This window comes from Eulemur rufifrons, chromosome 9 (assembly GCF_041146395.1).
Source record: "Eulemur rufifrons isolate Redbay chromosome 9, OSU_ERuf_1, whole genome shotgun sequence".
Lineage (NCBI taxonomy): Eukaryota > Metazoa > Chordata > Mammalia > Primates > Lemuridae > Eulemur > Eulemur rufifrons.
The window spans coordinates 18,423,182-18,435,041 of record NC_090991.1 but is presented as its reverse complement, the minus strand read 5'-3'; the positions used below and the strand labels follow the sequence as shown (position 1 = coordinate 18,435,041).

Sequence of the window (11,860 nt, the reverse complement as noted above, 5' to 3'; positions counted from 1 at the left end):
GCATCCGGCCCCACTCGCTCCTCCTGCCCCTGGCAGGGTTCAGGGGTGCTTCCTGTGGTCTCCCAGGCCACATGGATCTTCTGCAACAGCCTCCAAAGCCAAACTTCATGCCGCCATCTGGTGGCCTTGGCCTCAGCTGCTGACGCCCTGCTGCTGCTCCCTTGAAGAGGGCTAGCCAGGTCCCTGGGGTTCTTCACGGCCATGTGCACGTCGCTTCCTCTGATTCCACCAAAATCACCCCATTTGCTCCTGTGGGTAATCACAGCTGCCTAAAACGGAGTCTTTCCACCAATTTCCAGACACCATACAGATCCCTAAAGAGAGCAAATTAAACCACCCATGACCCAGCCGGGCCAGAGATAACAGGTGGAATTCTTGATATATATGAGGTGTGCAATGTTTGCTGAATGAATGAATGAATGAATGGCACAACTGCAGAGGAAACGGAGCTATGAAGGATAACTAACATGCTAGATGACAGATCCACATTCCAAACAACTCTGCCATGCTGGCCTTATGGGCCAAGCGCAAGGGGGCGAAATAGAATTAAGATCCAGGCCCTACGTTTAGCGTCAGCCCATTCTGCATGCAACAGAAGGGGAAAGACCTGACTAAGTCATGCTGTAGAACAACCGTTTTTAAACTTTTTAGTCTCAAGCTCTTTTACATTCTTAATAATTATTGCGGATCCCAGAGAGCTTTAGTTTGTATAAGTTATATATTGATTTTATTGTTCTAGAAATTAAAACGGAGAACTTTACAAGATATTTATTAATCCATTTTAAAATAAAAATAATAAACCTTTTAAATGTTGACATATTTTATGGAAAATAACTATTTTCCAAAAAATGTAGGGAGAGGGGTGGCATTCCTTTACATTTTTGTAAAGCTCTTTGAGATTGCTGCTTCTGCATTCAGTCTGGTGCAATACGTTGTCTAAACGGAAGCATATGAAGAAAAGCCAGCCTCACACAGATATGTAATTGGAAAATTGAAGCTTTTTTATAACTTTTTCAGATATTCTTCTTGATACTAAAACTCAACAAGTGGTAGTTTTTTAAAAGTTAGTTTCGACATGGAAAATGAAACCGTATCATGAACTGTTTGTAGTCTGGTACATTAAACCCCACTGGCCATGATAGTTAGAAAGAAGGAATAAGTTCATGAGATCTATTGTACAGCATGGTGACTATAGTTAGTGACCATATATTTTACTCTTAAAAAACGCAAAGATACGCTGGGCGTGGTGGCTCATGCCTGTAATCCTAGCACTCTGGGAGGCCGAGGCAGAAGGATTACTGGAGGGCAGGAGTTTGAGCCCAGCCTGAGCAACACCAAGACCCCGTTTCTACAAAAAATAGAAAAATTAGCCGGGCGTGGTAGGGCGTACCTATAGTCCCAACTACTCGGGAGGCTGAGGCAGGAGGATTGCTTGAGCCCGGGAGTTTGAGGCTGCAGTGAGCTATGATAACGCAACTGAACTCTAGCCCAGGCAACAGAAAGAGACCTTGTCTCCAAAAAAAAAAAAGCAAAGATAGTGGATGTTAAGTGTTCTTATCACAAAAATGAAAACTATGTGAGGTAAGGCATGTGCTAATTAGCTAGATTTAACTATTCCACGACGTATAATACATATACTTCAAAATATCATATTGTACTTGATATGTAATTTTATCTGTCGTTTAGGAAAAAAAAAAAAAGAAAGTTGAAAAAAAATCCATTGGCCTGTGACAGAAAGCTCCATTTCTGTCATTGGCGACAAATTCTGTCAGTTGTTTTCCTTGAAGTGACAGGCTCACTTCATTCGTTTTCAAGAAAATGTCTGCCAAAGCACTAAGTCTGAATAACCAATTTGTCAGTCATTGTTTCAAACAAAAAAAAAAGGGGGGGGGGTTCTGTGAATAAAGCAGGTAATTTAGCCACATCTCGGATAATCACATAAGCACTTTTCCTCCAGACAGCCGTCAGACTTACGCGTGCGGCACAAGTGCTCTATGTGTACTTCTCCTTTTGTCACACATATTTTTGCTGCTTCATCAGGGACATTCATAAACAAAATTGACGGTAAAAAAAAAAAATTATCCCTACCTTGATTCGAACTTAGGCACCAGCAGTTTCACCCTCCTTTTTTGTGGCACCATCAGCGCCAATGTCCACAGAGTGGGAAACATAAATAAGGTCTTAGTATTATTATGAAAATAGTTGTGGCCTTGAGGACCCCCTCGAGAGGGCTTTGGGGAACCCAAGGAGCCCATGGACCACACTTGAAAGCCACTGCTCTAGATGTCATCAGAATAAAGCAGAATACGAAAAGAATTTTCATCTCCCTTCTTCCTAATAATATGCTTTTATTAATTTGATTGCATTCATTTTCTTTAAAGAGCCATGCCAGCTGATTCATTTGTATTTGGCAGTTAACACACAAAAAAATCTTGGAAGCTATGACACTAGAGCCTTTACGTTAGAGGTACTGCCTACCGTCAGTCTTGAGAGAGAAATGGGAGTCTTCCAAGTGAACACGGTTGATGCAAGAAGTGCATTCTAGGAGGGAAGAGGAATCTAGGCAAATATACATGGAATGAACAGGTTGGGAATTAGGAGAATGAGGGAACCATTTGCAAAGGAATGAGGGTGCTAGAGGACATATGTACAGGGCAGAGGGAGGTCAGCAGGGCGCAAGGAATGCCCACATCAGTTTGGGAACGGGCGCACGTGAGACTGGTGATTGGAGGAGACTGCTTTAGGCCAGCGGCTGCAAATGGCGGGCATAGGGGCTGGTGGGCTTAGCCAACTTCAAGGCTATGAGCCCTAGTCAGCTTCAGAGGCCCGATGAAGGCTCCTCTTCTGCACTCATTGCTCAAAGCTCCAAGAGAATGTGGGACCTCCCCAGATGTTGGTGGGAAGGGACGCATTGTCTCCAAAGATGCTCCTGTCTCCGTATCACTATAGCAGTTAGGAGGCCACAGGCTTCATCAAGCATTAATGGAAGTAGAGACATTCTGGTGACTTGGAGAAACCTGACCTTGAATGAAGCTATTGTAGTGCCTGTTCTTGGGCACTCTCTTCCTTTGGGCTCCCCCCTGCAACTCAGGTGGAGCCCTAGTACTTCTCAAACTGGATATCATTTATGGGATTAAAGGTCTGTCTACCCACTGGACAGTGAGTTCTAGAAGCAAGGGCCATGACTTAGTCATTCAGCGAATGCTTGTGAAGCTCCTACTATGTGCCAGGCACTGTGCTGGGTGCTGGTGGGGTGAGAGTGGTGAACTAGACCAAGTCCCTGCCCATGGAGCTGCCCGTCTATGGACTGATCCTCCTCCATCCCTGCCCAGTCCGGGGACACAGTAGGTGCTCAGTAAGTGTTCCTTCTCTTCCACTCACCAGGTCTTTAAAGGAAAGATCTGAAGCTGTTCCACTGAGAAGCATCTTCTCCTTTCTTCAGAGAGGCTCAGTTCCGTGAGCAGTTCATCAGCAGATCCTTTAACTCGCTCCAACCCCATCACCCCAATTCTATGATTAGTTGTTGAAACCATGCGCCTTCCGGGGGTGACCTCGTACACCCTTCACAGCAGTGCTCTTAACCCCTGGAGGTGCTGCTCTCCAGCTTCTCGTCTTTCCCCTGCACCTCAGTCCTGCACCCCACTGTTGACAATGCTCCCCCCATCACTGTACAAAGGGTGTTTAACCCCCACCGCTTAGGGACACAAGATGGACAGAGGGTCAGGTTCATTTCAGGAAGCTGGGAGGAAGTTTGGGTTTCAGCTCTTGGTAACCTTGGCTTTGGGGGAGATCCTCTCTCTGCATCGAGCCAAACTTCCCGGAGGAAGTCTGTGGGGGCTCCTGTGCCTGCTTGCTGTGCAGTGAGGGCAAACGCCCCTGCCTCTACATCAGCTCCCAAGCACTGGTGATAAGACTTAGCCAAGAAATAATCACCTCCCAACCTTCCCCATTACTAGAAAGTAGTAAACACACACACACACACACACACACACACACAGACCAAAACAAGAGACATCACAGATTGCCTGGTATTATCATTCTTTCGTTCCGCCAACACTTACAGCTCACTGCCTGGGCAACAGGCACACAACTGGCCCAGAGGATTCTGCAATGACCAGTACATGGTTCCTGACCTCAAGGGGTTCACTCTGGTTGGGGAGACGATTACATAAAGCAATGATTTCAATCAGCTCTTTGGAGAAGGTCCGAACTCCTTGGCGAGCCCTGCACGGCACTGCAGGACCTGGTTCCTGGGGCCTATTCCAGCCTCACCTCCTCCACCCACCAGAGAGTCTCAACCACATCGATGCTGCTATTATGTGCCTTTGCTTAAACTGCTCCCCTGCCTGGAACACCCCTCCCACGCTAGCAAAGAGGCCCGTGTTCCCTCCTCCGACAGTGGGTCCCCATCTGCAGCAGATCCCAGCTGGAAGACAGGAGATGCCTGAACCTTAAATTCAAGTTCTAAAATTTTATTTTACCTGAGAATGGACATTTCACTAAATGAATTGAGTGTGTCTGGTGACTTACAAGTAACCATAGCTTTCGGATTTTTTAACCTAAGATTAGCCAGAAAATTTTGAGGGCTTGTCCCAGTTTTCATCTAGGGACAGGGTGAATGCAAACTTCCCGAAAAAATGCAAAGGATTACTGGGAGAAAAAGATCAATCCACGTTATGATAACATCCTATAAGCCACGATTGCTCAGGCTTCCAGAGACCCACGTCTACCTTTCCCTGAGACTGTGAGCTCCTTCCTGCCTAGAGGAGGGACTGTGCAGACAGCAAGTGCTCAATTAAAATGGGGGTGGGCACAGAGGTAGGAAACAAAACTGCAGGGCAGGGCAGGCTCTGTCCCCTGGAGCATGTGCTGGCAGCAGGACTCACGACCCACACTGTCCCAGGAGCCAGCCTCCAGGCATGGCAGGGTCTCTCAAAGGAGGCCTAAGGGTGTTTTAGCAACAGCTGCCTTTCTTGCACAGGTAAACCCAGAAACTTCATAAAGTACATGCACCCCAGAAAGGCAATGTGAGTGCAAAGAGGTTAACAGAGGTGTGGACAACAGGTGTCAGATCCCTTCCTGCTGACACTGGGCTTGTACAGTAGAATCCAGGGAGAGGAGCAGGGACCCACCTAAAGAGAAGGGTCATTACCAGGTAAACCAAAGACATGGCTGAGGCCCATCTGTGTGCACTGCCTTAATCTCACCAGCCATGGGATATACATCCTGTCCCCGTGAGGAAAGTGACGTTGACAGGTTAATGAACCCACCCCAAATCACACCACTACTAAGTGACAGAGCTGCGATTTAAATTCAGGTCTGTCTGGCTCCAGAGTCCCTTCTAGCAAGCCACACAGCTCGGACTCTGGGTCAACAAGCCTTCATTTTCTTCTTCCGATTTTTGGAGGCTATTTTGTAAACCTTCAACTGTGTGCATTTACGAGCTGTGGCCTTGGGTGATTTAAGACCCACCCAACCACACGACCCAGGCAGGGCTTGCGGGGCGGAAGTCCGAGGGCGGAGCACAGGAAAGCTGCTGCTGAGGACAGGAGAGGCTCTACCGGGCTTCACGCGGTGCCCCTGACCACGCCTCTGCCCAGCTGTGTCAACCAACCTGATCCTTGGTGGTTCCGTCGCAAGCCAACCTCACGCCAGAGCTGGGTACCCACCGTCTGACACCCGGTGAGTCAGCACAACTGATCAAGAACCTATAAATGAACTAAGGTCAAGGCCTAGGGGCCAGTCTAGAGCAAGGGACACCAACTCTTTCCCAAACCCTAACTGGCCTTTACTCTTCTCTCTCCTGCTGGTGAAAGGCCTGGGATACGACCAGCCCCACTCTTGGGATCGAAATCCATCTGCCAACTGAGGATGGGCCACCCGAGTTGCACAGGGGCTGAACAGGGGTGGGGATGGGGGCTCAGCTTTGGGCCTGGCCTGAAATCCCTCGGCTTGCCCCCACCCTGGTGGGGCGGACGTGACCTCCCCAGAGGGAGCAGAGCCCGTCATCTCCTCTGAAGAATGATCCCTCCCGGGCAGCTTTATGTCTCGCTCTTCTCTAAGTTCCCGACAGCTAGTATGACAGCTGGCACACAGCAGGGGACAACATACGTTTAGAGAAGGAACGGCGTCTCATCAGTGGAGAAGAGACACGAGCTTTCACAAATCGACAGGTTTACTTCATTTGTTGGGTGCATACATACACACATATAGACGTATCTGAGTCACTTTAAGTCACGTAATTGCAAGGACACAAACACATAATAGCTTATCCCGCTGGCTGAGTGCCCTGGGGAATGCTCCAGGCCCAGTGTGGCTTCTGTCTGTATCTTCTGGCTGCTCTACCCGCTCTGGCCAGCTCTCCCTGAACCCGCCCTCCTGTTCTCCCTCCCTCCTGTTCTTCCATGATGGTGGCAACACAGGGACGGGCCGGTCAAGACAGATCACAGGTTCACAGAGGCCCGAACAGGCCAGTATGTACGGCCACAGCTTTGGCGTTCTCCCCTGTCCCATGCGGTCTGCGTTTCACTTCAAGGACACCACAAATTCCCTGAAGGCAAGGACCGCCTGGGCGTGGAGAGGCGGGTGTCAGGAAGAGCAGCTCCTTGGCAGATCGCTGGGTTTGGCACAGCTGTGAGGGCTCCGGGGCTACACGCAGGGCAGGGGAGGCCACAAACAAATAACTGAGACCCGACGTGGTGTGTGCTGGAGCAGACGAGGGGCAGTGTAGGGTGGCTTCCTCGAGGGGACACGTACTGGTGCTACCATGTTCCATATCCTGTGTTAGGCACTTCGACTTCATCTCCCTGGGTCCTCACAGAGGAGGAAACTGAGCTCAAAGGCAATACTTGTGGCATGGCCCTGAGCGGGGGCTCAGATCCAGATCTGTCTGCTTCTCAGCCCCATCCTCCTCCTCCTGTACACGCTGCCCCCCGACGGGACGGCCGCGGTGGGGTTCAAAGAATGGTAAAGAGACCTCCAGAATAAATGAATCACTTTCAGAGCAAAGTAAAAAAACAAAAACACAAAAATAAAAAACACGGAAAAAAAACAAAAAAACACCAAATTCTCTCCAAATTTCACATCGTGAGTGACTGGAAGAGCAAACATAAAGGATGCTGCGAACATGACTGTGGCGAGAAGAATCGTCTGAGCAAACGTCAGCGTCTCCCTCCCCGATTTCTTGCTCTTTCAGCCAACAAGGCCGATGAATATTCCAGAACTGCTGCTGCTGCTGCTGAGTTCCGGAAGGGAGGTCTCCCAACTTCAAATGTCTTTAGGACGGCTTCACTCGCTGGGCCCTGGGTTCTCAGTTTTGTTTTTTATACTGCAAGACAGAGAGATTGGAAGTGGGGGAGGGCAGCCAACGGGAGCAGAAGGACTCTGGGGAAATCTGGAGTCCCAGCGGTCTGGGCCTCATCTGCCTCCTGCAGGGCCTTCTCGGAGGTGGTGAAGCCCAGTCAGGAGGCACTGACCCGTCAAATCTCTAGTTCATGCCTGGACTCTTTTTCTTCTTTAATGGAAAAGGAAACTGATGGGGCTGGAGAAGGAAGATGATAAGAAAACTGGGGATGTTCGCTGAGCACAGTAGCTCACGCCTGTAATTCCAGCTACTTGGGAGACTGAGCGGGGAGGGTCGCTTGAGCCAATGAGTTTGAGATCAGCCTGGGCAACATAGCAAGATCCCATCTCAAAAAAAAAGAAAAGAAAAAGAAACTGGAGATATTAGAATTGAAAACTGTTGGGGGCACTCATCCTTGTTTCTGAGTCTTGTTCAAGGGGGAAAAAAATCTCAGGTAGAGGAAAACCCTCAGAAGCCAGCTGGTCCAATCACTGAGTTTAAAAATTGGACACTGGGCCCCACATCTGGAGAGTGTGAGTTAGGACAGAGAGGTGGGGACATACTCTGCTCTCTAGGTCCTTCTAATATGAGTCTAAGGACCAAGAAGCCAGTCTACATTCCTGACTCCCTCCCTCCACAAAGACAGATCCTTGAATGTTTCCTCATAATCCTACCCCAGGATGAATACCCCCAGAGACAGGGAGCTCACTCCCCAAGACAGTCTTCCTCTCTAGACATCACAATGCTGCTGCCAGCTTGGGCACTATTGTGTATCCCAGAAGACTGGCATCTTCTCCTTCCCGCTGCCCCTCCTCAGCTCGTTCAGCACTGCTAGGCAGAAACTCGCCTTTAAGGATTAAAGGTGACACCATCACCCCTCCACCTTGCAGAAAATAAATGCAACCAGAAGGGATCACCTTTGGGCTCCTGGAGGAGGGGGGCGGCTGGCCAGGGAGCTCCTCAGCACCATCGTTCTCAACTGCGGGGCAGGGGCGGCCCCTAGTGGTCACAGAGATTACAGCCAGCATCACCCCAGCTTGCAGGTGGAGCCGGGAGCCAAGCACCTACTTTGTTCATGATCCAGTCGGCATCTTCGATGGCTCGCTTAATAATCTGCTGGATTCTCTCAGGGTTGTCTTCATCCGAATGAACCCGGAAACTCTGGAGGTTTAAGCACAAGGAAAGATGACTCGGCAAAGTTCCCGGGACCAGCAGCTTCAGAGCATGGCTCACAGGCGAAGTACATAGCTGGGTTTTACACTCAGCGTCCCTCTTAATCCTCCACGGACAGTTATGATCATCCCACTTACCGACGAGGAAACAGAGGCTCAGAAATCCTAACTTGCCGCTAAGCAATGGCATTTGAATCCTATTTTGCAGTCTATTTGACTCCAAAGCTCATACTCTTGACAAGAGGGCAGTTGCAAAAATGAAGACTGGCCCCCAAGTTACCCCAAAATAAAGCAGGGGCCAAGGAGAAACTTCGATCCCTGTTCAGTTTGCTCCTCAGAGGAAGCTGCTTTCACCAGGGTGAGATCTCTGCGGGGCCTTACAGCAGGGACGAACAGGCCTCCCCTTGGCCCGGTGCTGGAAAGGCAACAGGGAAGGGAGGCAGTGGGGGGGGGGGGTGCGGCTTTGGGAAACCCGGCCAGGCCCGTGCAGAGTGGGGCTGCTGTGTGCTTCTCACCAGATGTTCGCCCTGGGAAGCAACCCGAGACGCAGTTCATCGGTGTGGTGTTCAGGGCCCTTCAAAACGAACCAGCATCTGTCCGCCTGTCACTCCCAACCCTGCACATCCTCCTCTTCATCTTTAGGAGCCACCTCAACACCCACCTCTGGGATGCCCCCCTGCCTCCCCCAGGCAGCTAACCACGCCCTTCTCCGTGTTTCCACAGCCCTCTGTGGCTACCTCTGTTTTCTCACTTTCCATATTATATTTGTATAAATTTTCGTTTTTAACCTTTTATTTGGAAATGATTTCTAAATCACAGAAAAGTTGCAAGAATAATACAAAGAATTCTCTACCAGAATCACCAATTGTTAACATTTTGCCATATCCGTTTTATCATTCTCTCTTTATATGTGAATGTGTAAAGTTTTTTTCAGAAGCATTTAGGAGTAAGTCGCAGACATCGCGCCCTTACCCCCTAAATATTCCTGTGCGTATTTCCTAACAAGGGCACTCTCTTACATAACCAGAGCAGCAAAAATCAGAAAATTTAACATCAATACAACACTATTATCTAATCTATAGCCCATATTCCAATGTCATGCATTGCCCCAAGAATGTCCTTTACAGCAATTTTTTTTTTTTTTCTGGTCCAGGATCCAATCTGGGATCATGCATTACATTTAGTTGTCACATCTCTTTAGTCCTGTTCAATCCAGAGCAGTTCTTCTGCCTTTCTTTGTGTTTCAAGACATTGACATTTTTGATGAGTATAGACCAGGTAGTTATGCGGTAGAAGGTCCCTCAGTTTGGGTTCACCTGATGTTTTCTCATGATTGAATCCAGTTGTGCACTGTAGGTAGGGAGGCCTGTCAGAACGACATTGTGTCCCGCACCCTATTCTAATCATCCATTCAGCTGCCTCAGCCAGGCCCTGGCACCCAGCTGGTACACGGGGCGATGCACCACATTTCCTGGAGAGAAGCTGGCCTGCCCAGCATTGGTTTCCTGTGGCTCCCAAACTGCCACCCCACCGCCAGTTGAAAGACTACCCCTGTACCCTGGCCCTGGCCTCCAATCCCCCCACCAAGGCCCCTGTTAGAGTAGCCCCCCAGATCCAGCGCACCCTGCTCCCACCTGCCTGACAGCATGTTTGTAATGCTCCTGGATGCCCTTGGTCGGCAGCTGCCGGCAACAGCGCAGCAAGTAGCGGTAGAGCTGCAGCGGCCTCTGGACCAGCTCTGCCCCCGGTAGTGGGGCCATTCGCAAGACCCTCTGTCCCTGGAAAATACAGAGCATCACTCCTAAGGCATCAAGCCAAGGTCTATACTCAGCCCTGCCCTAGGTCCCAGTCCTCCGTGAAGCAGGCGGGACACAGAGCAGAGGCCAGGTCCCCCTCGTGCCCCACCCCACGGAGCCTACACTCTGGGCTGGGCTGGGCTGGGCGTTCAGTCCTGCAGAAGTCCCAGCCCAGAGCAGGCCCACAAACACCACAGGCACGTGTGGAAGGAGACGCACAGCCTCATCCCTGGTGTCTTCTTTCTGGAGCCAGACTTCAGGTGGTGGGTGGGAGATGTCCCTGACGGGCAGAGCAGGGCAGATAAGCAGGAAGACCCTGAGGGCACGTCACTGAGAAAGCACCAGGCAGCAGAGGGGAGAATGCCCACAGGTCTGGGCCTTGCTACTCAAAGTGTGGTTCTAGACCAGCAAAGCCAGCATAACTGGGAGCTCGTTAGGAATGCAGAGTCTTGGGCCCAGCCCCAGACCTACCAGACCGAACCTGCATCTTAACAGGGTGCCCGGGAGAGTCGCATGCACATTAAAGCTTAAGCAGCACCATTCTAGGGGCCTCTGCATGAAGAAAAAGCCGCACACAGTTGCTATCGTGCACCCAAAGCCTGGGGACATGATTTCATTTTACTATGTTATTAATAACAACGAGCACTTTTTCTGTTCTATTCACTTTATATGTGATTAATTGCACACATAAGAAAAGCATGCACAGAGAGGTCTGGTAACTTGCCCAAGATCACACAGCTGATAAAGTAGAGCTGGGATTTGACTCCTGGAAGTACGGCTCCAGGCTTTAAAAAAAACAAACAGCTTTATTGAGGTAGAGCTGACCATACAACCAACTGCACATACTTAAAGGGTGTAATCGATAGGTTTTGGCATATGTACATAACTAAGAAACCCCCACCATAATCAAGAGAGTGAACGTACCCATCACCCCCAAGTTACCCCACGCCTCTTTGTAACCCCTCCCTCCTGCCCTCCTCCTTCCCCTTCCCCAAGCAACCACTGCTCTGCTGTCACTACAGAGTCGTTTGCATTTTCTAGAGTTTGGTATAAGTGGAATTATACAGCGTGCTCTTTCCTGTCTGCAAAGCCCATATTTTTAACTCTGTATTAAGGTTCTTTTCAAAGAACCCACAAATCTGGCCTGATCTCCCTTTTTTTTCTAAAGGAAACTGTGAGAATATAGATTGTTTCAAATGTTAGATTCTAGAACATACGGACTTGCTAAGCTTTCATTAAGTGCCCCTCTGTGTGCTCACTGCCCGACCAACTCCTGCCTGAAACTGCTGCCTGAAACCTGCCTGGTGTCCCTGCCCCCAGCCTGTCACTCCAGTCTCCTCCACACTGACACCAAACGAGCTCTGGAACCAGTGTCCTGGGCACATCCCAGTCAGCCACAAGAACTTCTCGCAGATCCCCCAAACCATCCAGTACGTCACCTCTCGGTGCCTGTGCACCCGCAGCTCCCTGAGCGTGGAGCTTCCTTCCTCATCTCCTCCAGCTCCAGCTCTGTGTCATTCCTCCAGGAGGCCCTTCCTGGCTGTCCGTCC

The 11,860-nt window shown here is 49.8% G+C and overlaps 1 protein-coding gene across 1 annotated transcript; it reads right to left on the bottom strand.

Moving 5' to 3' along the window:
- Positions 1–6,179: 6,179 nt before the first annotated feature.
- Positions 6,180–10,679, bottom strand: LYRM9 (LYR motif containing 9). Its single transcript, XM_069480991.1, has 3 exons — positions 10,149–10,679; positions 8,411–8,503; positions 6,180–7,327 (listed from the first exon to the last, which is right to left on the bottom strand). Exons 1-3 carry the CDS (start codon positions 10,308–10,310, stop codon positions 7,310–7,312), a joined length of 273 nt encoding a protein of 90 aa, XP_069337092.1. The 5' UTR covers positions 10,311–10,679; the 3' UTR covers positions 6,180–7,309.
- Between the last annotated feature and the right edge of the window lie 1,181 nt (positions 10,680–11,860).